This window comes from Mustela erminea, chromosome 1, assembly GCF_009829155.1.
Source record: "Mustela erminea isolate mMusErm1 chromosome 1, mMusErm1.Pri, whole genome shotgun sequence".
Taxonomy (NCBI): domain Eukaryota; kingdom Metazoa; phylum Chordata; class Mammalia; order Carnivora; family Mustelidae; genus Mustela; species Mustela erminea.
The window spans coordinates 20,856,184-20,880,009 of record NC_045614.1 but is presented as its reverse complement, the minus strand read 5'-3'; the positions used below and the strand labels follow the sequence as shown (position 1 = coordinate 20,880,009).

General features: G+C 55.7%; 1 protein-coding gene across 6 annotated transcripts in view; it reads right to left on the bottom strand.

The window, feature by feature from the left end:
• Positions 1–1,499: 1,499 nt before the first annotated feature.
• Positions 1,500–23,826, bottom strand: part of DOCK3 (dedicator of cytokinesis 3) — a 562,865-nt gene continuing 540,538 nt past the window's right edge. For 2 of the 6 annotated variants that reach the window (XM_032320930.1, XM_032320951.1), the window contains exons 41-54: positions 21,257–21,398; positions 20,079–20,245; positions 19,840–19,926; positions 19,201–19,380; positions 18,526–18,609; positions 18,287–18,403; positions 15,963–16,084; positions 14,606–14,744; positions 13,952–14,099; positions 9,900–10,018; positions 8,657–8,744; positions 4,807–4,929; positions 4,189–4,271; positions 1,500–3,436 (exon numbers count right to left, since the gene is read on the bottom strand). In XM_032320930.1, the coding sequence (XP_032176821.1) occupies positions 2,927–3,436; positions 4,189–4,271; positions 4,807–4,929; positions 8,657–8,744; positions 9,900–10,018; positions 13,952–14,099; positions 14,606–14,744; positions 15,963–16,084; positions 18,287–18,403; positions 18,526–18,609; positions 19,201–19,380; positions 19,840–19,926; positions 20,079–20,245; positions 21,257–21,398 (2,109 nt within the window). In that variant the 3' untranslated portion in view covers positions 1,500–2,926. The remainder of the gene's footprint in view (positions 3,437–4,188; positions 4,272–4,806; positions 4,930–8,656; positions 8,745–9,899; positions 10,019–13,951; positions 14,100–14,605; positions 14,745–15,962; positions 16,085–18,286; positions 18,404–18,525; positions 18,610–19,200; positions 19,381–19,839; positions 19,927–20,078; positions 20,246–21,256; positions 21,399–23,826) is intronic. The other 4 variants (XM_032320941.1, XM_032320956.1, XM_032320964.1 and 1 more) reach the window with 4 other exon arrangements.

Here is a 23,826-nt window from a genome sequence, read left to right as displayed (position 1 = left end):
CGTCTGTGTGCGGTCAGAGTTGGCCCGCGTCGGTGGGGAACTAAAGGGCTGGACTGCCGCCGCTGGCGGCGACGCTCCGGGGGATCCCTGGTTGCTGGGAGCGCCTCTTGAGTAGGTGGGGGCCCACCAGTCAGCGGACAGGCACTGGAGAGGGTTTCCTCTTTGACTGTACTCCTTTCAGGTTCTGTCTCAAGGCAGGACTTTGGAAAGGCTGGCTCTGTGCTCTGGGCAGAGAGATTTCTATGAGGCTAAAGGGCTTGGAGTCCGGGGGGTGAGGATTGGAGAGGGGGCACTTGGGCTGCTCCCATTCAGTGAATTCAGTGGGTCAGTATCAGGTATTCATCTTTAATTCACATCACAGCAGTCAAGGGAATGGGGAAAGGGGAAAAAATCAAGTGGCAGATATTTACATCTAAAATTCACATTACTTGTTGGATTTAGAACATGCTACCACAATATATACAGTAAAATACCTCTTGGGACACTAGTACAAATTTTTTTCTTTTAACTTTGCTTTCTGGTACAGGTAAGATCATTTTTAAATCACTTTTAAACATAAATACATAAAAGAAATGGTTAGAAGTCTTATTTTAAATAAGCACAGAATGCTGGAGGTTAAAAACACATTTATAGGGCTGAATACCAATTGGACATCACACTCTATACATTTTTTGCTCAAATTCCTGTACAAATACACAGCATTCAAATAAGTATTTACAAATAAGCTTGAAAGAATGAAAATCAGTGTTTCACAATCTTTTCGGAGGATTCTCATTTCTGGCCTCCCACTTCCCCTCAGACTGGCGTTCTCCAACAAAAGGGATTTGGATTATGTCCTTTTCATCCAGTTGGGGAAAATGGAAAGGGAAAACAAACCTCCTCACCTTGCATGAAAACGCAAGGCCAAACCAACCCAAACTCCCCGCCCTACCATCCTGGGCCACCAGGTGGAGAAGGTCGATGTTCTTATGCAATGACTGCCTTGTCCAGGGATTGATGTTCAGAAGTGCCCTAAACTCTAAAGTTGCCCTCCCACCGAAGTCTCACACCCAGAGCTAGCCCCTGATCCTCTAACACCTGTGAACACCAGATGCTCCAGGCCTGCCCTCTGAGGTTGGGGCTGCGATGACTGATCCACTCTGCCTGGAGCTATCCTTACAGTATCGGGAAGGACCCACACTGGTGAGAAGCACCCCCCAGATACCCTGAGGGTAATGCGCCCCTCCATCTTTCCCAGTAGGTTACTTGCTGGCATTCCTGTTCAGTAAGCTGGCATTTGTGTACAAGAGAAGAACACCCTGGCCGGCCTTGTCTGTTTGGAAAGAGGGACTGTAGGGAAGGGGTGGGGGTCTAGGGCCCGGGGCCTGGCCACGAGTCAGGCCTGCAGAAGAGAACTACAGGAGAACACACCTGCTCAACAAGGAGAAGGCCGCCTTGTGACCATCAAAGTTGTGAACTCAAGCAAATGAAAGAAAAATACTGTAGACTATTTTTTTTTAAAGTAACTTAGAAGCACCCTGGTAAGATACTATCCCCATCCCACCCTATCCCCCCAAATAATGAACCAAGAGGAAAATCAATGCCCTGACCTGAAAGAGTTTCCTATAAAGACACCACTGCCCTCTGCCCAACAGACTGGGGAGGCTGGAGAAAGTAGCCTCATGCCCGCCCCGAACCCTGAGTGGTGGTCCCCGTGGGCCTGGAGTATGTTGGGGGTGGGGGAGGGAGGCACGAGGGACAAGGGGCAGGGGCTGAGAAGACAACTGCACTTGGCCACCTGGAAGAGGATAATTCAACCTGCTTGGCTCTCTGCTTCCAGAAGGGGGAGCTCCCTCCCACCCTCTTTACCCAGGAGCTTGCAGAACCTGACCGCGAGTCCTCAGGGCTGGAAGCCTGGCTGGGCAGCCAGCCCCACTGCTCAGAGGTAGTGCTGAAAATCCCTGATTCAGGAGCTGGACGACAGGCATTCTGGCCACTTCTGAAAGCTCAGAGGATTTCCGGCCCCTGCCACACCCCAGCCTCACTCCCATGCCAGCTCTTCTCTCAACACTTGGCCTCCTGGACCCCGGGGGAGGAAGGTGCCTAGTCCCTCTGGCTCCATACCCCCACTCAAACCCAAGAGGGTGGGAGATAACCTTTGCAGATCCATTCGCCAGGGGGGCTCCTGCAGGGCATGAGGTGTGTTGAGAGTGGAAGTGAGCAAATGGTCAGAAATAAAAGCGATGGAGGGAAAAATCCAAGGTAGAGTGGAAGGCAGGGCTGGCCCACGGAAGCCTGGCAGTGTGCCCTGGGCGTGCCTTAGGCCAGATCACATGCCTGAGCTGGCAGGTTGGCCCAAGCAGCCCCTCAGGTGCACACTCCTGGATGGAAGAGTGGGCGGGTGGGTAGGCTTTTGTGCAAAACGGCTTGTAGCTCCCTTGTCCACCTGTGACATGTAGTCCACGTGGTCCTTGCAATCCCTGAATACAACCATGAGCTCTTCTGTCCATGCAGCAGCGGAAGAAGTCCCTAGTGCAATTTCCATTCTTCTGTGCCTCTCTGCCCTGGAGGGAGGGCCTGGGCTCCGACCCCCGGGCCCTGCAAAGCTGCAAAGCAATTCTGTCTGTGCAATATCTCCGTATAGCTCCACGTGGTCTGGAACTGCAGGAGGAAGAAAGCATCTACTGCACAAAGGAAAGAAAGGAAAACCCATAGAAATGGAAACGTAGAAAATGAACTAAAAAGAGAAGCCACAACCCTTCATGCTGCTGTGGCCTCTGTACATGGCAACACACGAGTTCACGGCAGTAGAACGTAGACTCGGGGTGGCTCTCTCCTGAGTGCCGGGCCTCTCAGCTCCCTGGGGTAGGGGGGACTTGCTTCTCAGACCTGGAGTGGCTGGGCAAGCTGCTCACCGCGGGCGGTGTCCCCGCCGCCTCCCTGCCCCTCACTGTTCCCCGCGGCTGTGCTCCCAGGCCAGGCGGGCCTGCTCTTCCTTGGCGCTCCCAGGGGGCAGAGAGGCCTTGCGGTGCAGGCCCCGGGGCCGGTCAGCGTCTTCGCGAAGCAGCACGCCCTCTTCGTGCTCCAGGGCTGGCAGGCGGCTGTGGTAGGGCTTGGGTGGCAGCGCGGGTGGGTCCATGGGGTCCTGAGGGACGACGCACCCGGGGGCTGAGTGGCTTCGGCATGGCTGGGCCTTGATGGAGTCCAGGACTGCGGACTCGGAGAGGCTGTAGTGGACAGGGAGGTAGGGTGGCTCGAGATCTTCGTCGGCGTTCCAGGCCTGGCTCGGCATGGAGTCCATGGTGTCGGTCCGAGGCGGGGCCTCCGAGGAGTGCCCAAAGTTACTCTCGCTCAGGGAGGACACGCCGCTGCTGGCGCTGCCCGACAGGGTAGAGTTGCTGCCATCCAGACCCGACTGGGGGCTTGTGGGGGAGGCCGGGATAGGGTGGAGAGGAGACTGCAAAGCAAAGGGTGGGCATGTTAGAACTTCTCCTGCAGATGGGCTGGCGGCCTGCTGTGTGGAGAAAGGGCCAGGTGCTCGCACTCACTGGCTGCCCACTGGTCTCTTCGGCAGCCTATTCCCAGCAAGCCAGGGGAGCCCCAGAATCAGCACCATCTCTGTGGGCAGAAATGGCTCTGCCCCGAGCACTAGGCACTTGCACCCCGTGGCTCTGGGGTGCTGACAGAAAGGCTGGGTCAGCAGGCCAGTGGGCAGAGCAGAAAGAACCCCCAGGACCATGGGCTCTGCTGCTAAAACCTGTGACTGAGTCCATCTTTTCCAATGTGCAGAAAAACGAGTGAGTTTTCATGAGACTTTGCTGCCTCTGCCTCTTGCTTTTGACTGGACTCCAGTTTAAAATAATCTACCATCTACCATGGGAGTATTTCTTGCCTTCTTGAATTGTGTGCCGTTACCTGGTGACACCAGCAGGAGCCCCCCAGCCCCTCACTGCCCCTTGCCCGTGCACCCTGGGCACTGTGTGTTGCTGTCCCCCTGACCTCCCTGGCCCCATCACACTGGTTCCAGGACACATCAGTAATCTGCATCGCAAGCGTGGGGCCCTGGGCACCCCTAGCTTCCATCGGCTGGGCGCTCTGGGAGGGAACAGGGAGGGCTGTGGCTCATTTCGTAGAGCTGATTCCAGAGCAGACCAGAAGGTTCCGCTCACCACCCCCATCCCCGCTGGGGCTGTTGCTTCAGTACATTACCTTGCGCAGAGTCCGGGCAGGCAGGGCCGGGGGGGTGTCACCCAGGGGGTGGTGGAAGGCGTCGAAGTGTAGGGAGTAATGACCTGCAAAGGGAATAGAACCAGAGCCTCAGCTGGGACCCCTCTGGGGCTGTGTGGGCACATCTTGCTGGGCCAACTGGGCAGCCGTGGGAAGAGGTTCCTGGGGACCTCTCAGTGTTGAAGGCCACAGGAAAACCTCTCTTTTCACTGGAGTTCTCCAAAACAGGCTGCTGGAGTAAAAGACACCTGTGCCACACAGAAAGTCAAGAAGGTCGAGTACATCAGAGCCCACAGGATGACAGGCCGCCGCCAACTGGCAGCCCTCCGGCAAGCTGGTGGGTAGCAGGCTTGGCACAGTCGGTTCCATTGTCTTCGGCCCCCCTGGCTGGGAAGGCCTGACTGAGCTCACCTGCTGTACTTGGAAACCTCACAGACCCCAAAGCCCAGCAGGATCCTTCCCGTGGTGGGGATGGTTTTTCCTTGGCTGAGTCAGCCCAGGGAATGGCCCATCTTCTTAGTTTGGAGGTCTGCTGTCCTTGCCCCTGAGTAGAGTCTGAAACCAGGGACTATCTGAGGGACCCGCTGGAGGTCTTCTTACCATGCAGCAGGCTTCGGGGAGGCACTGGGGGGGCCAGGATGTGCCCCATGTGGGCAGACAGGAAGGGCTGGGCCTCTTGGGCTCCACTATCCAGGCTCCAGCTGCTGGGGGCTGCTGGCACCGCTGAAGGGTGGAAACAGATGGCAGGAAGGGAGGTTACTTCTTGAGCCATCCTCGGGGAGAAGCCCATTCTATGGCCTCTGGCTTCTCCAGGTGTGCACTATGTACCCAGCACGTGTAGGAGTGACACGCCAGCCCGCCAAAAAGCTGGCCAAGTGAGATGCTGTGGCCCAGAGGAGAGGGACAGAAGCTGCTTACGAGGATGGCACCAGAGGGAGTGGGCATCTGAAGAATACTTAGGGGGAGGCAAGCTGAGAGGCTAGCAAGGAATGAATGTCTGCAGCCTGTGGGACTTGCCAGGAAGAGGATAGAGAACAGAAGAAATGAGCAGAGCAGAGTGGAACGGGCTGAGGAAGGAGACAGAATGTAGAAGAGGGAAGCCACAGAGCTCCTCCCAGAGCCATGTCAGGGCTCTCTGACTGCCCTGGCCCAGTGGGAAAACCAGGGAGCACCGAGGGCAGGAGGCAGACACCGCTTCCTCCTAGAGCTAGTGCCCGGCCGGGGGTGTTGGGCAGGGGCTGGGTCCCAGAGGGCCTGCGGTAGCAAGCAAGCTCTGCCCACTGACTGAGTTTGGAAAGCACAAGGGGTTTTCAGGCAGGGACCGGTGTTCCGTGTGCCTGCTGGAGGAAAGAGTATACAGCCCAAGAGTTGCAGCTCAGGTCTGGCTGGACCGGTGGCTTCCCTAAGAAGGGGAAGGACTGTGGAACCAGTGGTGCTTTGAGGCCTTAGGGAAAGGTCCCGTTCCTGGCACCGACATGCCACAGACACAAGGTAGAGTGGCCTTGGACAAAGGGAAACCAAGAGTGTCCACCTGTGCTAAGGAAGGCATTCGGTGCCAGAATACTTGCTCCCCGTCCCCCAGCCATGGCTGGGATGACTGACTTTGCAGGAAGGAGATGAAACGAGGAATGGCTAGACCTCAGGCTCCGAGGGGCCCTCTGCCAGAGCAGAGCAGCAGAGGACATGTGAATCCTGATAGCCAGCTCCTCCTGGAGACCCGATACCACCACCAAGAAAAGTGCTTTTACTCCAGTGGAGCCGGGAAGCATAATCTCCCTTTTGGGCTGTCAGGGGCAGGGCAGCAGTTCAGAACCTGCGCACCTGGCCGCTGGCTTTGTACTCAGGCAGTTGTAGCTAAACTGGGCCTCAGGAGTCTGGGGTCTGGGCTCTCCTTGCTCCAGGTACTGAGCAGGGAAAGCTAGGGCCCCAGAGGCTCTGGAAGGGAAGAAGCTGGACTCCAGCCTTCAAGAAGGATGTGGTCAGGAGGGGCCTGAGATAAAGTGATGTCCTTCCTCTTCCTCCCCACTGGTCTGGAGCTGGAGTGGGGGCCTGCAGCAGAACACAAGGCAGAACGCCACTGTCTGATCAGACTCAGTTCTCAGGACTGCACAGTCCCGTGGGACGGTGGACGGCTGGTGGCAGGAAGGGCGAGGCAGTGACGGGGTGGACGGGCACTCAGCTGTTGCCTAAAAGAAAGAATTCTGAATCTGATGAACAGCACCAGGTGGATTCTGCCAGAAGTCCTCCTCAGGGAGCCCGGGGCTCCTGAAGAACAGGACAGGCCCATTCTCCCACAGGCTCTCTGCAAGATAGGGCAGGAGCTCCTGGGTCCTCAGCACTGAAAAGAGCCACCGAATCTTAGAAATTAAGAAGCTTGGAGGTGGGTCTGGGCAGCTTCCCCAAAAGGGTGCTGACAGCCCAAGCTCTCCGTACACATCAAGGCCCTAGAAGAACTGCAGGCCTGCAGAAGTTCACCCAAGAGCCCAAAGTAACCTGTGGGCAGGGAGGCTCTGGGGGAAGAAAGCCGGCGAGGCTGCAGGGCTTTACAAAGTGCGCCTGCCTGGGCCCATCCACGCGACCGAGAAGCCATCCAGTTCACCCTGCAGCCTGATGTCGGGGAGATGCAAGGCGCATGGATCTTTGCTGCGTGGCCCAGGTGCACTGGGGCTAGTGGAAAATCGAAGCTGGAGTGACTCAGCCTAGGAGGAGGGGGCAACCCCTGCTGTGGCCTGGCCATTCCTCTCTCTCTCTGTCCTGTTAACAGAGGTCCAGGGCTGGCCTGAGGTCCCTGCTGCACAGTCGATAGCCCTGAGGGCAAGCTTGTCTGGGCTGAAAGTTGCTGGCAAAGAGAGATGACCACGAGTGAGAGAGGTGGTGTCCTTGTGGGACTCAGGATCCTGATGACAAGAGAATGGTGACAAGTGCGTGCCGCTCCTGCCCTGGAGGATCCTGGCAGCGGCTACGGGAGTCATCGCTCTGGCCTCTGTGCTCCTACTAGGTGGATGTCTCAGTTGCTGCCTGGAAGTGCTGGCGCTGTGGTGTGGGCATGCCCGAGGTGGGCTCAGCCCCTTTCCTTCCCACACCAAATGGGGGCGGGCGTGCCCAGCTTCCTGCCGCAGCCTGGTCTGATGCCTGATGCTCTTCTGTGTCCAGCTGGTGTAGGGCCCAGCTCTGCCCCCCGGCACCCACTTGAGTTCTGAGCCCGTCTGTGCTCTCAGCTAGCTCTCAGATGGCTCCACATATCAGGGGAAGAAAAGGCACAGTGGATTTTGGCCCCAGAGGCCTTTGTAACAGGGGCAGGGTCCAAGGGGCTGCATGTTTCGGGGACACGCTGCCTTGAGGCTGGGGAGTCATCTTCAGCCGGAAATCTCCATGGCCTCTGTGGTTGAGCACCTGGTGCTGATGCCCATCAGCCACTGAGGCTGTGGACCCCATGTCTGGTCTCCTTAATGAAGACACAGAGGCTTGTCCTCTGTGGTGAGTGACAGAGGAACAATGACACTGGGGACAGCAGACAGCAGTTGGTGAGGAGGTGCAATGACAACATGATGACGGCTTTGGAGGGACCAGTTCTGATGGGACAGCAGGTTGTACTCCCAGGGACTGAGTGTGCCCTGAAGCCCAACAGAGGGAGGTGAGGGAGGGGACGCTATAGGGAGGAGGGCCAGGATGGGGCCAGGGCTGGGGGGCAGGCGGGGTAGCACAGTCCTCGGATAGGTATTGCTCTGATCCCCATCTGCGGGCCTTTGGGCCAGGGCCTTGTGAGTCTGAGCCTGCTACTTGTAGTGGCTTGCTGTGGCAGAACACTGGGTCGAATCCATGAGCCAAGCAGCCTCTGTTCTAACTGCCTAGTCTCATGCCCACGCTGATGGGCTCACAATGGAGAAGATGGACTCACAGCAGCCGCCAGCCCAAGTGGCTGCAGGAGGACTGGACTCAGAGGACCTGGGGCTCCCCTGGAGAGAACTGTCTCTGGGGAAGTTCACTTTGCCACAGCTGGTTCTTCCCATTTTTCTAGGGGCTTGTTTGGCCGTATGCCTATTCTGAGCAACAAGGAGAGGTTACTGAGGGCCCAAGTTGAGAGTGACCAAAGAGGCCGTAGGGCCTGCTGAATTCTGGGGCTGGTTGGGAGGAGCCCAGGGGAGTGACTGCCCACAGTCTGAACAGCCAAAGTGTCCATAATGGTGGGCTCAGAGCAGGCAGCAGCTGGGGCCTCTCAAAGGGTGGACCCTGGGGAGGAAGAGCCACAGACTAACAGGATCCAAACGTAGCATCATGCCAGGCGTCAGTTTAACAGTGAGCACAGGAGTTGGTAAGACTTTGGACAGACAGACAGGCCTGGGTGTTGAAGTATGGTGCAGCCTCGGCCAGGTGGTACTTGGGGACAAGAGTCAGACGCTCAGGATGGGGACAGACATGGGGGGAGGCCACCTGGGAAGGGGAACAATACCTTTTTCAGCCACAGACAGATTGGGATCACTGCAGGGTTTGCAGGATCCGACCACTTGCTGGAACAGGGCCCGCTGGAAATTTGGCAGCTGAGGGAAGGAGAGAAATATCAAAGAGGGTGAAAACAACCAGTTATACCTTGGGGGGGCAGCACTGTGGGTCCAGGAGCCAGGACATTTGAAGAGAAGACAGGGAAATCAAAGCAGTGGTACCGCTCATGCTGGAGATGTGTTGGGAAGCTCCGGCTGGCCCCAGGAAGACTGGCCCTCACTACCAGGCTCTGAGGGCTGCCATGTCAGCATTGGAGGCCATTCCCTACCATGTCTGGCTGGGCTCCAGACTGTCTCGGGTGTGGCCAAGAGAAAGGACACAGGCACTTGAGGTTATCTAACTGCATCCTTTTGTCCTGCCCCGGAGGCCCACAGGCAGAAAGGATGAGGGACACTTCACCCCTAAGCACTGGCAGACCTAGCCTCCCAGAGGTGCCATCACAGGCCTAAGCCTGCACTGAGGGTAGGGGCAGCATTCAAGCCCGGAAAATCATAGACAGGGCCCACTGATCTGATAGGCAGTTGCAGAGCAGGCCTGCTCCCTCCCCTGGCACGGCCCCCGGAGGTACCACTGAGAAACTGCTCGCATTCTGGACTAGGTGACAGCTGCTTGAAGGTGACTCTCATGGACTCTGATAGAAGGGCAGGTGGACCAGGCAGGGCAAGGAGCTAATCCCTATGGCTTTTGGTTCAAGGCCCCCAGGGAGGGTGTCTGGAGAGCTGTGCAGACGGTGGGGAGCAGTCCCAGCAGGCAGCGAGGGGCTTCGGCTAGATGGAGGGATGGATGCAAGAGGCAGAGTTTGCCTGAGTGAGGGTGCCCTTCACACACACAGGGAGGAAAGCCATCCTCCAGACCTGTGTCCACCATGACCTTCCCAGGACAGGAAAGAACCAGTTCCCTCTGCTAGACTTTTTTGGGCTGAGGAGTCCAGGAGGCAGGCAAGAAGGACAGATAGCTACCGGAGCAATGGTGGCTCCAACCTGCCACCATTCTCCCCACAGCTGCACTCCATCTGGGGTGCTGGTCCTCAGAGCCACCACGGTCCCTGTCCAGGGGCCCAGCAGCCTTCTGAGGGTCTCAAGGCAGAATGAAGGAGGCTGGGATGACAGCACAGAAAGCCTAGCAGATGCAATGAGAGAAGCCCAGGCCGACACACTTGCAGCAGAGGGCAGTCAGGAGTCTGGGTCTACTACCTGTCCGTTCTCCAGGATGGCTGCCGGATACATGGCGCTGCTCGGGCGGTCCCGGTGCGTGGGCAGCAGCAACATCATTTCCCGGGCGTGGCGGTACTTATCTGGCAGAGAGGGAGAGCCTGTAACCAAGTGAGAACAATCACGCACAGATGACAAGCCACAGATGGAGGGCTCAGTGGGCAAGCATCCTGGGGGCCAGGGAACGCAGGTTGGCATCCCCTCGCAGCTGGCGGAAGGATGAGCTCAGCAAGCACAGGAGGAATGAAGCAGAGTCTGCTGGTGAGATGGTGGTGGGGGGTTGCCCCTGCTGCCCTGGCCGTGGCAGGCACACTGCAGATGGCGGGGGCAACGCAGGCCCACTGACGGAGCCCCCTCACCACGCTCAGAGGCAGATGAGGAGAACTGAGGACAGGAGCTAGGACCCAGAGGGCCCCCAGCACCTGGGAGATGGGTGTGGCCCAGGTGTGGGCTCTCTCAGGGGGCCCAGGCATGGGCACAGGCAGGCTGGCAATGGAGCCATCACACAGAGACAGAGACACTAGGGTAACACAATGGCACAGCTCTTATGATGCCCGATGTCTCCATACACTTACTGCCTCTGGACCCCACTGGCCCTACTCTCACCTGGCTCCCTAGCACTTTTGCCCAGAGGCTTCTCCTTCCCAGATTCTGGTCCTCTAGAGCCTGGCCCTGGCTTCCTGGCTATCCTACTGCAGCTCCAGAGCCAGAATGGCAGGGGCTCCAGGGCCCTGTGTTCAGGGGGCTCTCCAGGGATTCTCACTCTGACACTCCCCCTTCAGTGAACTCGGGGGTCATGGAGCTAGTCTAGGACTTGTGGGCCTTGAACCCAGGCTCCTGAGTTGACGTGGTTCATGCTCTTCTCTTGTGAGGCTTCTGTGGTGATCTCTGGCCCAAGGGGCTGTTACAGAGGCCAGATGGCACGAGACACGGTATGACTGGGTCCCCATCCATGCAGCCCATAGCTGCAGGCCCAGGAACCTGTCAACCATGGGCCATGAGAGGGTCTTCCACAGAAACAGACAGAATAACTTGCTAGCTTTCCTTGGGAATGGATAACTTGGAAGGCCCTCCACATGTGCCCCACACATCGTGCCAGATGCCAGCAAGTCCATGAGGAACTAGCCTCCTGGCAGACTATGGCTGGCTCCAGTGGTAGAAGGCCTTCTGTGGTTTGCTCTCAGTGACACCCGTGGGCCCCTGGGCTCCATCTGGGAGGTGAATCTGCAGCTCCAGAGGCTCTGTCCCTGAAGCCCAGGGTCCCTGGGGCCTTCTTTAGAGCTTGTGGTTCTCCCACCTTCAGGGACAACTGACAAAGGTCTCTGCACTCAGCCTGCCCCCAGGCTCCTTGAGCTACCCCTCTTGTGCCCATTTTCGACCCAGAAGATAAGGCTTAAATACTTTGCAGAAGTCAATATAACAAAAATTTGTAGGGGTTGTTTACAGACAAATGGAAAAGAGCTCCTAATTCCACCAATTTCTATAGTGCCTTTCTAGCAAGGAACTGGATGCTCCCTGAGTCCCGGCAGCCACAGCTCTGGACAGGGCTCCCCTCCACTTGTGTGCCCAGAGGAGAACTGCACCCTGACACCACGCAGTTAGAGTTGACTCTAACACGTGTCACACACCAGGCAGGCAGCTGGGACACGGCAGGCAGACTGCCGGCCTCGTACAGCTTGCAGCCTGGCTCACAAGGCCAAACTCAGCTCTGCACACTCGAGGTCCTGCTTTGGGTCCAGGTGCTAGGATGGGCAGACAGCAGCCTGAAGGCCCAAGGTGCTCCGCTGAGGATCTGAACCCACAGGATGGAGGCTCCTCTGGTGCTATAACAAAGGGGTGCTCGGTGTTACTGCTGAGATTTTCAACTCTGCCACCCACTGCTCTTTCAACTGCTCTCAGCCCTGGGCAGCCAATCCCACAGGAGCAGAGACTGACAGCTACTTTTCATGAAAATATTTATTTATTTATTTATTTATTTTAAAAGATTTTATTTATTTATTTGACAGAGAGAGATCAGAAGTAGGCAGAGAGGCAGGCAGAGGGAGAGAGAGGAGGAAGCAGGCTCCCTGCTGAGCAGAGAGCCTGATGTGGGACTTGATCCCAGGACCCTGAGATCATGACCTGAGCTGAAGGCAGCAGCTTAACCCACTGAGCCACCCAGGCGCCCTCATGAAAATATTTAAACACCACAAGGGCTTCTCTGTCACAGGACTTTTGTACTACTTGTGTGGTAGCCTGGCTAAACCAAAGGGAGGCTAAGTCCCAGCACCACAGAGTTACTCAAGGAGGACCAATCAGAATGCCCGTTCCCTAGGCCCAATCAGTCTTTTTACCACTAGAGGGAGCTGCGTACTCAAAAGAGTTGAGAAAGAGGGCAAGCGTTTAGAAAAAGGCCTTGTAGGCCTTTCTTCTGAAGGTTTCCAAATCAACAGGGACTATAGCAGACAGTGTCACCGGGCCTGGTGGGGAAGGCCACTGGTGTCATGACCACTCCTGGGTTGGGGGGAAAGTGCCTCCAATGCAAAGGACCCTCCAGAACCCCTTCTCCATGAAAGCCTTCCCTTCACCCATAACCCCAGAAACAGCGTGGACTGCTCTCTTCCTTCTGTGCCCCTAGGGCATCGTCTACTGCATCTCCCATATTTATCTGAAAATATTAGTCTTTGTCTGTGATGCTGGGTCCAGACCTCTCCATCTTCTCTCACAGGCCTGCTGCTGGTAGGCTCCCTAGGGGGCCCATGGTTTTCTCCAAATACGCCCGCACACAGCTTGCGTGGATGGTGTAGGCCGCCAGGGAATGAATCCATGCTCTTTCTTCATTGCCTCTGCCCTCGTCTATACTTTGGGCCCAGTTCCATTTAGCCCTTTCGTTTACTTTTGTACTTAATGTCTACTCCAGAAAGGGCAGGGGCTTCTGTCAGCCTTTCTCTTTGTGATACCCTGAAGTTTGGCTCCTGCGATAGCTGGCCTCCAGAGATGGCAACCTGCAATGCCTTCCCTCCAAAAACACACACGCCTCTCCTCACACTGTGAGGTGAAGTCTCATTCCGCACCCCGGTATCTAGGTTGGCCTTAGGGACTTGACCAGACAATGGAATGGGACAAAAGGGACATTATGGGATTTCCAAGTCTGGGTGATAAGAAGCCCAGGTTGCAGGGAAAGGCCCTACACAGGGACTCAGGTGGATAGCCCCAGCTGAGCTCCCGGGTGATAGTTGCTACCAGTTGTATGAGTGAGCCAGCCTAGTTGAACCTTTAGATGCCTCCAGCCCCAGACTATGATTATGGGCTCAGACTATGGGCTCACGACAGCAACGGCCAGCCCCAGGCCAGGCCGGCGAGCTCAGACCGCTCCCTCGGTCACTGTCCCGCACAGCCATCCCAGGAAGCACCAGGTCCAAGTTCCCACAGCCAACTGCCCTTCCACCACAACCCTTCTGTCTAAAAGGACAGAGGACCAGATTTCACTGTGAGAACTAGGATCAGATTGTGAAAAAGATGCAGGCTCTCAGAGAACGAGACTTTAGCAGACTGATAAGAAATCAGGCAATAACTGGCAAAGTACATAGCTTTTCACAGAGCCATTTCTCCTGATTAAGCCTTTCTCAACTGAACAAGGTCTTTTTGGTTATTGCTACTTTTTAGAATAACATTTTCCAGGGTTAAGTTCAGCCTTCAAATTTGCAGTCATGCTCAATTCCTCAAGACAAGAATCAGTGGTACCCTAACTTTTTTATTCTTGTAGATATTTCGACGGAAAAGAACTGAGCTTTCTCGTGGACTGTGCGTCCTCTTACTGAGGTGGAGATGCGACAGCCGGCCCCCTCTGTGGCATCCACTGCTCAGAGCAGGGTCTGAAGCCAGCCAGAGAGAGAGCCAGGGCTAAGAACCCTCGAGTCCTTAGTGCTGAAAGGGGGACATTCTCTAAGTCACAGGGCCACTTTCAAAGACAGAGCCACAGATGACATGAGGACTAGTGGGGCTCACGAGGCCTTGTCCTCTCCCTTCTACAAGCAGCGCCCTGCCCTCCTTACCTCGGGCACTGGAAGGGGCAGAGGTAATCATCTGGGATGGTGCTGAGTGAGTGGAACTCAGGCTGGAGGAAGAAGGGCTTGCCTGGGACGAGGACAGAACAGAGACGTTGGTGACTGAGCCCTGGTACCTGGGGTTGGGATACGCGAGCTGCAAAGGGAGAAAAATCAGCAGGATAGAGGTCTGAATGGCCGGGATTGTGGGACTGGCCCAGAGTTGGCTTCTTTGTGCCATGAGGTACCCAGACCCAGTGCTGGATGTGGTAGCCTGGGTCCTGATGGAGGCCAGGCTGGTGGCTGGCACTAAGGGTCACCCACGCCACCCGTGGACCGCGATTGTTGGATCGACTCTAGTGATGATGCCCATAGAGGATGTAGGACTCAACCATCAGGAATGCCAGGAAGGAGGGCAATTTGGAGGAGGGTCTGTCCCACCGAATCTCGAAGAGCAACCAGGAATAAAGCTAGATTTCCTTCTTGGGAAATAAAGCCTGGGAACTGTGACGCAGGATGGTGTGAGGGGAAGGCAGTTTTACTGGCTCGGGGTGTTCTGAGTTCAGAAACCGGAGAACTGATGCCAGCCCTCACACCAGACCAGCCAGCAGAGAGGCGAGTCCTCACGGTGCCTTGGCCATTCTCCTCGGGCAGCTCTGGTACCTGCATATGGTGGTATAGGTCCTCGGGAGCCTCGCCCACGGAGCTGTCCCCCAGCATCACCACATTTCCCGCTTCGCTAGATGCGTGTGAGGAGAGAGAGGATGATGAATGGCGGCCTGTGCCCATCAAGTTCATGGGGCTGTGAACGAGAGTGGGAAATAGGGACCAGTCAGGCTGGGAGCTGAGAAAGCTTGCTAGTTGGAAGAGGTTGGTGTAAAAGGCTGTATGCCAAGCCTCAGCCAACACTGGCTTGGAGGGCTTCGTAGCTAATGCTTATATCCATCGGAGGCCTGGGACGGCTGGGAACCCTCACCTGCTGCTCAGGCTTCCCGTGGTTTGTGAAGGCCAGAGGTAAATGGCAAAATCTCTACTGCGAGTTTGGTGCTTTATGGCCACTCAGTCTGATGACGTCAGCAATTTCTCAGTTAGGATGACTGAGAATGATATGCTAAATCTGGTCAAAGACTCCAGATCCCCTTGCCATGCGGGGTTGGTCTGAACCAGCAGCCACCCCCTGCTGGGATCGGCTCCTAGGCCAGGGGTGTCTCCCCATTAGGGGCAAGCTACCAGATAGCTGACTGGCAACCTCTGTTGGCTTCCCTCCACATCTGGGGTCACAGGTTCGCCAACACTCTCTCAGTCGTAGACAGCCCTCATTCACTCTTTCCTTCTTTGTGGAGGTGCGGTCTGTGCTGACTTACTGCTTCCATCGGAAGACAAACCCGGAGAGGCTCCTCTCCCTCCCTCCTCCTCTGACTGGGCCTTCCTGCCCCGGAGGCTTGGCGCATCTCCCTGTTGAGCTCGGTTAGACCAGCCCTGACCTGGTACGCTTCCACCTCACCATGTGCTTCTCTTCCTTAAGCCAACTGGGGACCCTCATTCCCCTTGGGATGGGGACAGAAGGCCTGAAGGAAGGAGGCCCTTCCAGAGCTGGCACTGGCCCCCTTCCGTGCCCCGAAACCCTGCACTCCAGCCACGAGGCTCTGCTGGTGGGGCTGACCAGGCCGGCCTGGCTGCCTCCTGGGGTGCCTGCACATGGCGGTCCCTTTGCCGGATCCTGCTCCATCGCCCTCCTCACCCCAGCTTGTTTCTGCCTCACAGATGTCTACTTATCATTTAAGACTTACCCCGAATGCTCCCTCCTCTGTGTTCTCACAGTACCATGCACACTCCTCTGTCACCCAGGATGACTGGCTGTGAGCGTGGATCCTGAGGCGGGAGTGTGTGCTGGCCGTGTGCATGTGTGAGAGGGCGTGGAAGCGAGTACACACTCCTACTATCTCAGACTTCCTTGCTCTGACCTTTGCAATCCGGACTGACCTCTGTGGAGGGGACCCTCCCCACCCTAAGGCCGTACCTGTGGCGGTGGGTCATCTTGATGCTCTCAGGGCTCATGGGACTATGAGATGCTAGGACGTTTCCCCGTGGGGTGCTGGTGCCTGAACATGCGGGACTGAGCTTGTCCAAACCCGGAAACTCCTGTTGAGACATGAAGGCCCCTTCATCAGAGGAAAGAAAGCATCATTAAGGGCTGAGAGGGAAGAGTGGGCTGGTGGTAAAAATATCAGAGAGAAAGAACCTGATACTGCTGGCTGAGCCTGCACTGCTGACCTTGCGGGCAACAGCCCCTTCATGACTAAACATCCCTCCAACCGCACCGGAGTCTAGGCCAGAGGCTGAGAGGCCCGTGGATGACCCCACGAAGAGAGCACATTGGAAGAGCCCGATGCTCTGAGTTCATGGGAGTGTGTTACCGCATTCTCAGGGCAGAAGAGGAATAAAAGCGAGGGGAGCCGGAGAGGAAGAGCTGACCATCAGCTGTCAGTCAGTGGGCCCCTCTTCTGTAAGCTGGGCTTCTTGGATTGCTAAACGGTCCAGCTCTTAGTGATCTGGGTTAAGTTCCCTGTGACATGGTCTGTGTGGAGAGATCGGACCCCAGATCCTGACATTAGTCATTGAAAAACACTACAGTTCTATTTTAACATGATTACATTCTTATTAAGTAGATGGATATCTTGGCAGAGATTTTTGAACCCAAACCCTCCTGGGTGATAGTACATTGGTCTGGGTCCTTGTCTGTGGACTCTGGAGAAACAAAGCACAACTGTCCAGGGTTCTTCAATCCTTCACCATCTGTGGGCCCTAAGTCCTACTGGGGATGCTTCTGAGCTTGGCCTGAAGAAACATATGGTTTTCTACCTGCTTCTTCCAAAATGCGTGGAGATGAAAAAGGGTAAACTGCAGAGGACACCTCCATGTGTGCTCTGGAGACACTGATGTATGCGGGTATTTTCTGCTTCTTGCTGCAGTGGCCCAACAGCCTTGCATGGCGGAGGACATCCCTTGCCCCACTGGCCAGGCTCTAGCCTACCTGGGTCACCTGCTGCGACAGGGAAGTTTGCACACAGCAGAGACCAGCCGAGAATGAGAGATAATGGAATACCCACCAGACTTTCACTTTCTCTGCAATGTTTCATCCTGAAATACTGTGGGAGAATCATTAAAGAAAGGGGAGATCTCAGGCTCTGTGGACTTCCCTCTGGAAAATGTGCCCACCTGTCAAACTATGGACAAGTTTCTTTTTTTCTTTTTCTTTTTTTTTTTTTTTTTTTTACATTTCGTGCTATCTATACCTGTGCAGGAATGCTGAGACCTGCACTGGGGGCCTGACATGACCAGAAGCTCCAGCATCAAGAACAAGGCAAGTGAACCCCAACCGGCCAGATCCGCTGAATCTTAGTGGTCCAGCCTCCCTCAGGCCAGTGATCAACCCTGAAGAGGAACCTCTTGTCCTTGACGGCCTTGCCCCACACCAAACAGCCCTGCTTCCCTTGCCGTAGGAACTGGGTTCACACCCCTTGAGATCTGGCAGCCAACCTGTTTAGCAGATAAGTTTCTCCAGAAAACACTTGGAGTCAGCCTCATGGTTGAAAATGGGGTGAGGGCATGTAAACGGGGGCTCAAGACCACTGAACCCTAGTCCTGGAACACAGGCTCTCCTTTTGCTTGCATGCATCAGTCCTTGGGCTGAACCCTGCCGTGGAGGCTAAGAGGCAGGCTAGAGTCCGAGGGAACTTCTGGAGCCTGGGGCAGGCTCAGAGCCTTGCTGACCCCTCTAAGAGCAGCCAGTACAGAAATACTACTCCCTCCAGGCTTTTGTCAGATGTGAGTCTGGGTCACCAGCTGGGTCTGAGGAAGAGGGAGGGAGGGATGGAAAGGAGGTAGAGGGGATGGGTCAAGAGAAGGAAGAGGGATGGGGAGGAGAGGACATAAAATGGGAAGGAAAAGAGGAGAAAGAGGGAGATGGGGAGAAGGAGCTGGCTCAGACTATTTCTTACCTCTGTAGGTTCTCGGGATGGAAAATATCTCCAAAGAGATGTCTACATGTGGGCCATATATTTTAGCTCTTTTCCTCCTCATATGAAAACCTTTCTTCACCAGCGCAGTACCTTGGAAAACATCCTTTGCCCTTGGATCTGACTCCTCCTCAGGGAGGGGAGTGAATGAGGGGATCCTGGGCAACCTTCGCCTGGATACAGCACTCACCTCTGCCTCCTGGCTCTCTGTGGCGGGAGCAGCTTTTCACCCACCCCCCCACCCCCAAAGGCCGGCTGCACTGGCTTGCTCCCTGGGCAAGAAAGGCTGGTTCTGTGCAGCATGGGCCCCTGCAGGGTCGCTTACGTGGTAAAGGCTGGCCCGCATCATCTGGAACTGGTCAATCAGCTTCTTATGCAGAGGACGCATCTCTGGGTGCACAAACTTCTCATGAACGGCCAGCCCAACTCCAAGGACATGGACCTATCAGGGAGACAGACGAGGCCACTCTGCAAGCCAGTGGGTAGCTCTTGAGAACTGCCGTGGTCCTGTGGTGCCTAGCTTTTCCCTCCTGGCCACTGGCCCCAAAGCCCCGCGTGACATACCTGCTCCTGCATGAGCTCCTTGAGCTGGGTGATCTTCTCTGCGTCTCCTGGGTGCTTGGTGATATAATCTTTATCAAAGAAGGCCTGTGAAAGGAAAGGCTAAGTCGGGAGACTCCTTCCAGGACTGCCTCTGAGGTGGAGACTACCACCTGAAAGGCAGGTTCTGCCTCCTCCGTCTCTAGCCTGGCCTGCTCCAACCTTCTGCAGTCACAGGGGTGGTTTTGGTGCCTCAGAAGAACCGAAGGTAGCCAAATAATCTAAGCCTGGATGCTGGTCCCAGCCCCTCAGGGAGCCTGGATGGCCTGGGGAGAGCAGACCAGGCTGGCGGCCAGGGTGCGGCGCCAGGCTCTTAGCCACCCGCAACTCCTTGTGAAGAGCTGGGCTCCAGGGCTCCTCCTGGAGGCCACTTAACACCTTCCATAATCAGACGGATTACCCATCTGTCCGAGCTCAAAGAATAAAAAAGAGAAGGTCCAGTGGGAGAGGCAAGCCACAGAAAGGGGAGTAGGAGGGAGCTTGAAGCCTCACCCCAGGACCATTCTGAGTCAGCTGAGGCACAGCCCGGAGAGGGCAGTTGGGAAGGCTGCCCTGGGAGGCTGGAGTCTCAAGAAGAGAGCTCCAAGAAGCACCTTCCCCGCTGGGCCGCCTGCTGCGGGTGTGGTCTGGGCCGCTCACCTCTTGGTAGCGCGCGATGCCCCCGTTGACAGCCGCATCGATGACGCCGTTCAGGCACATGCTGAGCAGATTGATGTTGCCGTGCACCTGTTTGTGCTGATACTGGCTGATCAGCGCCCGCAGCTCCTGGTTCTTATTCTCAACCACCTGGATGGCATTCTCCAGAGGGCTCACCTCCACCTGTGGGTACACAGCACACGCTGTCATCCCAGGCACAGTGACAACCCCTCCCCCAGCACAGTCCTGAGAGTGCGGGCCTAAGACCAGTGATGCTGATTCCCACTCTTGTTCCCGTGGACCTCAGACTTCCTGACTTCTTTCACATTTTCTCTTCTGATCTGTAGGCACTCAGAAGCTCAGTAAATAGTGAAGAGTACCAGTTCTGAAGTCAGAGAGCTCTGGCTTCCTGAGCTTCAGAGAACAGCTTCCACGTTTGTAAACAGGGAGATTAAAAATCTCTGCCGCCTAGGGGTGCGGTGAGGTTTCAAAGAGAGAGGGTGTACAAAGCCCCTGGCACAGGACTGGCCCGCGGCAGCCACCCCCAGGCAGGCGGCTGAGTCTGGCTTTCTGTCTTCAATCCTTAGCGAAAGATCCCCAAAGCTGGGGCTGGGGATCAGCCCCCTCTGAAACATGTCTCACCAATTCCCTCCTCTCCACTTCGAACCACCGAGAGATGCCAGGCAAGCTGTGGGTGAGGGTCAGTGTGGTGCGCTCGATCCACAGGCTCTGCAAGGAGGGCACAGGTGGTTACAGGCTGGTGAGTGGTTTCTGCCACACCTGCCTGCCTCAAGGATGACACAGTGGTGAGACCCCGAGAAAGTGGGGCCTCCCCTTGGCCTCACTAGAAGCACCGCCCCGGCTTTCCTAGGGTTGTTCACCTTGAATTCGTTCTCCTTGTCCTTGGGGCCTTTGTGAAAAGGCCTGTCATACCGGAACTTCCTCACATTGTTGACACGGTAGAAGCTCTTGACGCGATCCGGGACCCTATCCATCTGCAGGACATCCACGTAATCTGGAATGGGCGTCACCGCGTAGATCTGCAAGTCTGGGCAGGAAGTGAAGGGAAAACCCAGACTTGCCAGAAAGGTGGATCTGAGTACTGACTTCGGTTATCCCCTGAAGGAGAAAAGAGCACCCCAGCCCCTGTTCCCGACTGGCAGCAACGGTTGCATCCCAAGGGCCAGATAAGACCCAAGCACCGTTAGACTGAATTTCCCTGTCTGCCCACTCCCAGCTCTGGCTGGAGAGAGCGCATCTCCTGAGCACTCAGCCAAGGTGAGATGTCGACAGCCAAGAAAGCAGGGAGAGGGGTCAGGAGAAGGCAGATGCCCACCGTGCAGGAGCAAGAAAGTTCTAAGGGCCAGGGTTTGTCCATGTCACTAAACTGTATTTCCTGCAGAACAATCTTTTGATAAAAGTACTTTTTGGGGTTTTTGTGGAGAAATAACATGGGGGTCCACCTGCCCTTCCCTCTCTGGAACAAGCCTGTACAGACATGGTGACAGTTATGAGGCCTCCCAGGAAGCTGTGTGAGGGGGTGAGAGGCAGGCCAGTGTTTGTGCCCGTAGACTCCCAAGTGCCCCTAAAACCACAGGTGTTCCCCATTTCCTCCCCACGCCCTCCACACCCACCCCCTGGGCTGTGCCTCCATCTTTTTGACAAAGAGGAGCGCAGCAGGGCACAGCGTGGTGGTTATCCCTGGGGCGGAAATCCTATGGAACGCCAAATCACCCTGCTGAGTGACTGCTCCTGAATGCCTAGGCAGCTCCTTCGCGGGGCAAGGCAGGGACTAAGGTCACGGTAGCAGCCAGCCTAGGTGTAGAGGTCTCCCCGAAGCCCTGCTTCAGGCCCTCCATGGCTAAAAGCATGCCATGGCTGTCTCCGTGAGGTATGAAGGCCCTGCTGAGTGTGGTCTGATGTGGTGAGGACAACTCCATTCAGGACTGATGGGTAACCTAGCCTGTAAGGCCAACATTACAGCAGAGGGACAGCCGACTGGGTGGGCCTTACCTCCCGGACCCCAGCCCACCTCCCCCAACCAAGCATCAAAAGATACACTGGGCATCACACTGCAGGATGGCGTCGTCGGGGTGGTTTGGGTGCTGCATGGCAACGGCCTGCGGGAACTCGCTGAGCATCCTCTGCTGGAAGGCCTCCAGCCTCTCGTAGTCATGGCCACGGCACACGTATTCTTTGTTCTGCCGCGAACAAGAGAGCCTGCTCTCTGCCTTGCCTTTGGCCCCCACCTCCTCAGTGGTGTCAACAGCTACTCATGTCACAAGCATGTCCTAGGGGCCCTTGCGACAGGCATGGGGCGCACAGCACTCAGTCCCTGCCAAGGGGAAGTGGTGATCCAGAAGGGAGAGGGACAGGAAAAGGGAGACTTGGACTGTGTTGCAGCAGTCTGGAGGCAGGCCACGGGCTGTGGGAAGCTTGGAGGAGGGAGAGCACCTTACCCAGGAAGGGGTGCGAGGTGGGGGGCAGTGGGATTTAGAAAAAGCCATGCCCGAACAGAGGCCTGAAAGGCCGATCCGGGCCAGCTCCAAGAGAGGAGTAGGGAGGGGCGCTCTGGAGGCTGTGGTGTCAACCAGGACAGCAACAGCCTGGACGAGACCAGGTGCCGAGAGAGGAATGGATGTGGGGAGCGCTAGTAGGAGGGTGTGGAAGGTGCCTGCAGTGGTGTGCCAAGGAGTGACGCCTAGTGGTGCCACCACAGAAGGCTTAACGGGGGAGCGGTGACCAGATGGGTGCTTTTGAAGGACCACTTTTATTAGTTGGGAGAAAGAGTCCAAATGTGGCGCAGGATCCAGCAGGTGTTCAGTCATTACTTACTGATGGGCAGTACATCTTTGCCACCGCATAAGCTGGATGAAACGACATCATCTGAACCACACATTTCCTAAAACCTTGTGTTATATCATATATGCTTTGAGTTGGGGCTCAGGTTTTCTCCTAGCGGGCTGAGGGCATGACGAGGAGCCCTCCGCCCTGCTGCTCTGCCCACCTCACAGCTGGTCCTGAGGGAATGGGACACACGTCTAGACCTCTGGTGACATGTGTCTGCCTGCCTGATTGCCTCACTAGGGCCACTCTGACAAAGCAGCATCATCACCAGGGTGTGGCGCCAGGCTCTTAGCCAGCCGCAACTCCTCAGGAAGGAGTTGCACTGGCAGCCCTGCCCAATCCTTGCCCTCCCCCCGCCCCCCCCCGCCCCCCCACCCCGTGTGTCTTCAGAGGAAGAGAGACAGAGAAGTCCAGGGGGCCAGCTGGATACCCACAGGCACAGGGATGATCACAGACCAGGATTCGGAGGACCTTAGATTTTTTGGGGGTAAGAATTTTTGCCCCCCTTCCACTTCTCTTTTTACTATGGGAGAAGTCAGCTAAGGCTTGGTCACATGTCTGGATGGATCTGAATGAGAAACAGTATCAGAAGGGAAGTCAAGGTCAGGAGGAGCAGGCTGGCCTCTCCAGTGGACAGGCCAAGTCAGAGGACAAGAGACACTTCTAAGTCCCTTGCTTGAGAAGCAGAACTGACAAAAAAGATAATTATAAAGAACTGGTCTTTTCATATCAACTCACAAATGTACAGTCCTCACCAGTAGCTGTTTGTGGGTCGAATGAAGAGAAACAGAAATTCCTGCAAGAAGGGAGGGCTGGATGTTTTCCTGTCTCTGTGCAGATTAGTAGATAATCACATTTGTGAAGCGAGGGAGGCAGATGGTCCAGAGAAACCAAGCTGACAGAGCTAAAGTAATAGATGGCCTATGTGTTCAAGGAATGTGGGGGACTAGCCTAGCTTTCTGGGGGAGACCCAGCAGGAAGAAGACACACAGCATTGACCTTGAGGCTGGCTGTCAGTTTCTAGTTTGCTTGTGTGAAAGCCCCAGCATCCTCACGTGAGACAGATCTGGCTGCCACTGCTTTGTTCTTGGTTCTTGCCATGTATAAGACAAACACCTACTTCCACTGGGACTCACTCCATTTGCCAAAGCTGAACTGAGCAGCTGAGGGAAGGGAAGGCAGCATGTGGCTCAGCAAGGCAGATCTGTATGCATGAAACACAGCCCCTAGGGATGGCGCCTTGTGTGGAGATGAGGACGCACTGATGACATTTCCTAACACCCACTGTTATTTTCCCTCCGTTACTGGCACCACTGAAACCCCATTTGAACATTCAGACTGTTGTTTGAAAGCATTGTTTGGATGGGCCAGAGGCAGGTCCCACACTAAGTCCTACTCGCCAGAAGCTGTGGAGTTTCCTGAGACGCTGAGAGGCCCTGTGACATGAGCATGTGGGGTGGAAGCCAGGGCAAACCTTGATGGAGACTTCCTGTTTGGCAGGGACGGAAATCGGACATACCAGGGCCTGATTCTCTAATATCCAAAATAATGATGTTTTAGAGTAAAATCTGGTTTCTGATGTAGAAATTATGGGGCAAAACAAAGAAAATACAATGACAATAAAGCAGCATTTGCAGACAAAATGAGAAAGAAGGAAGTCACAGGCCAGAGCCATTAGTTTGTCCAAGGACTTTCTAGAGATGCTTCTGGTTTCTGATTCTTGTGTGATTCCGTCTTTCCCTTCTGCTGACCTCCACGTCCATGGCTTTTGCATGATCTATG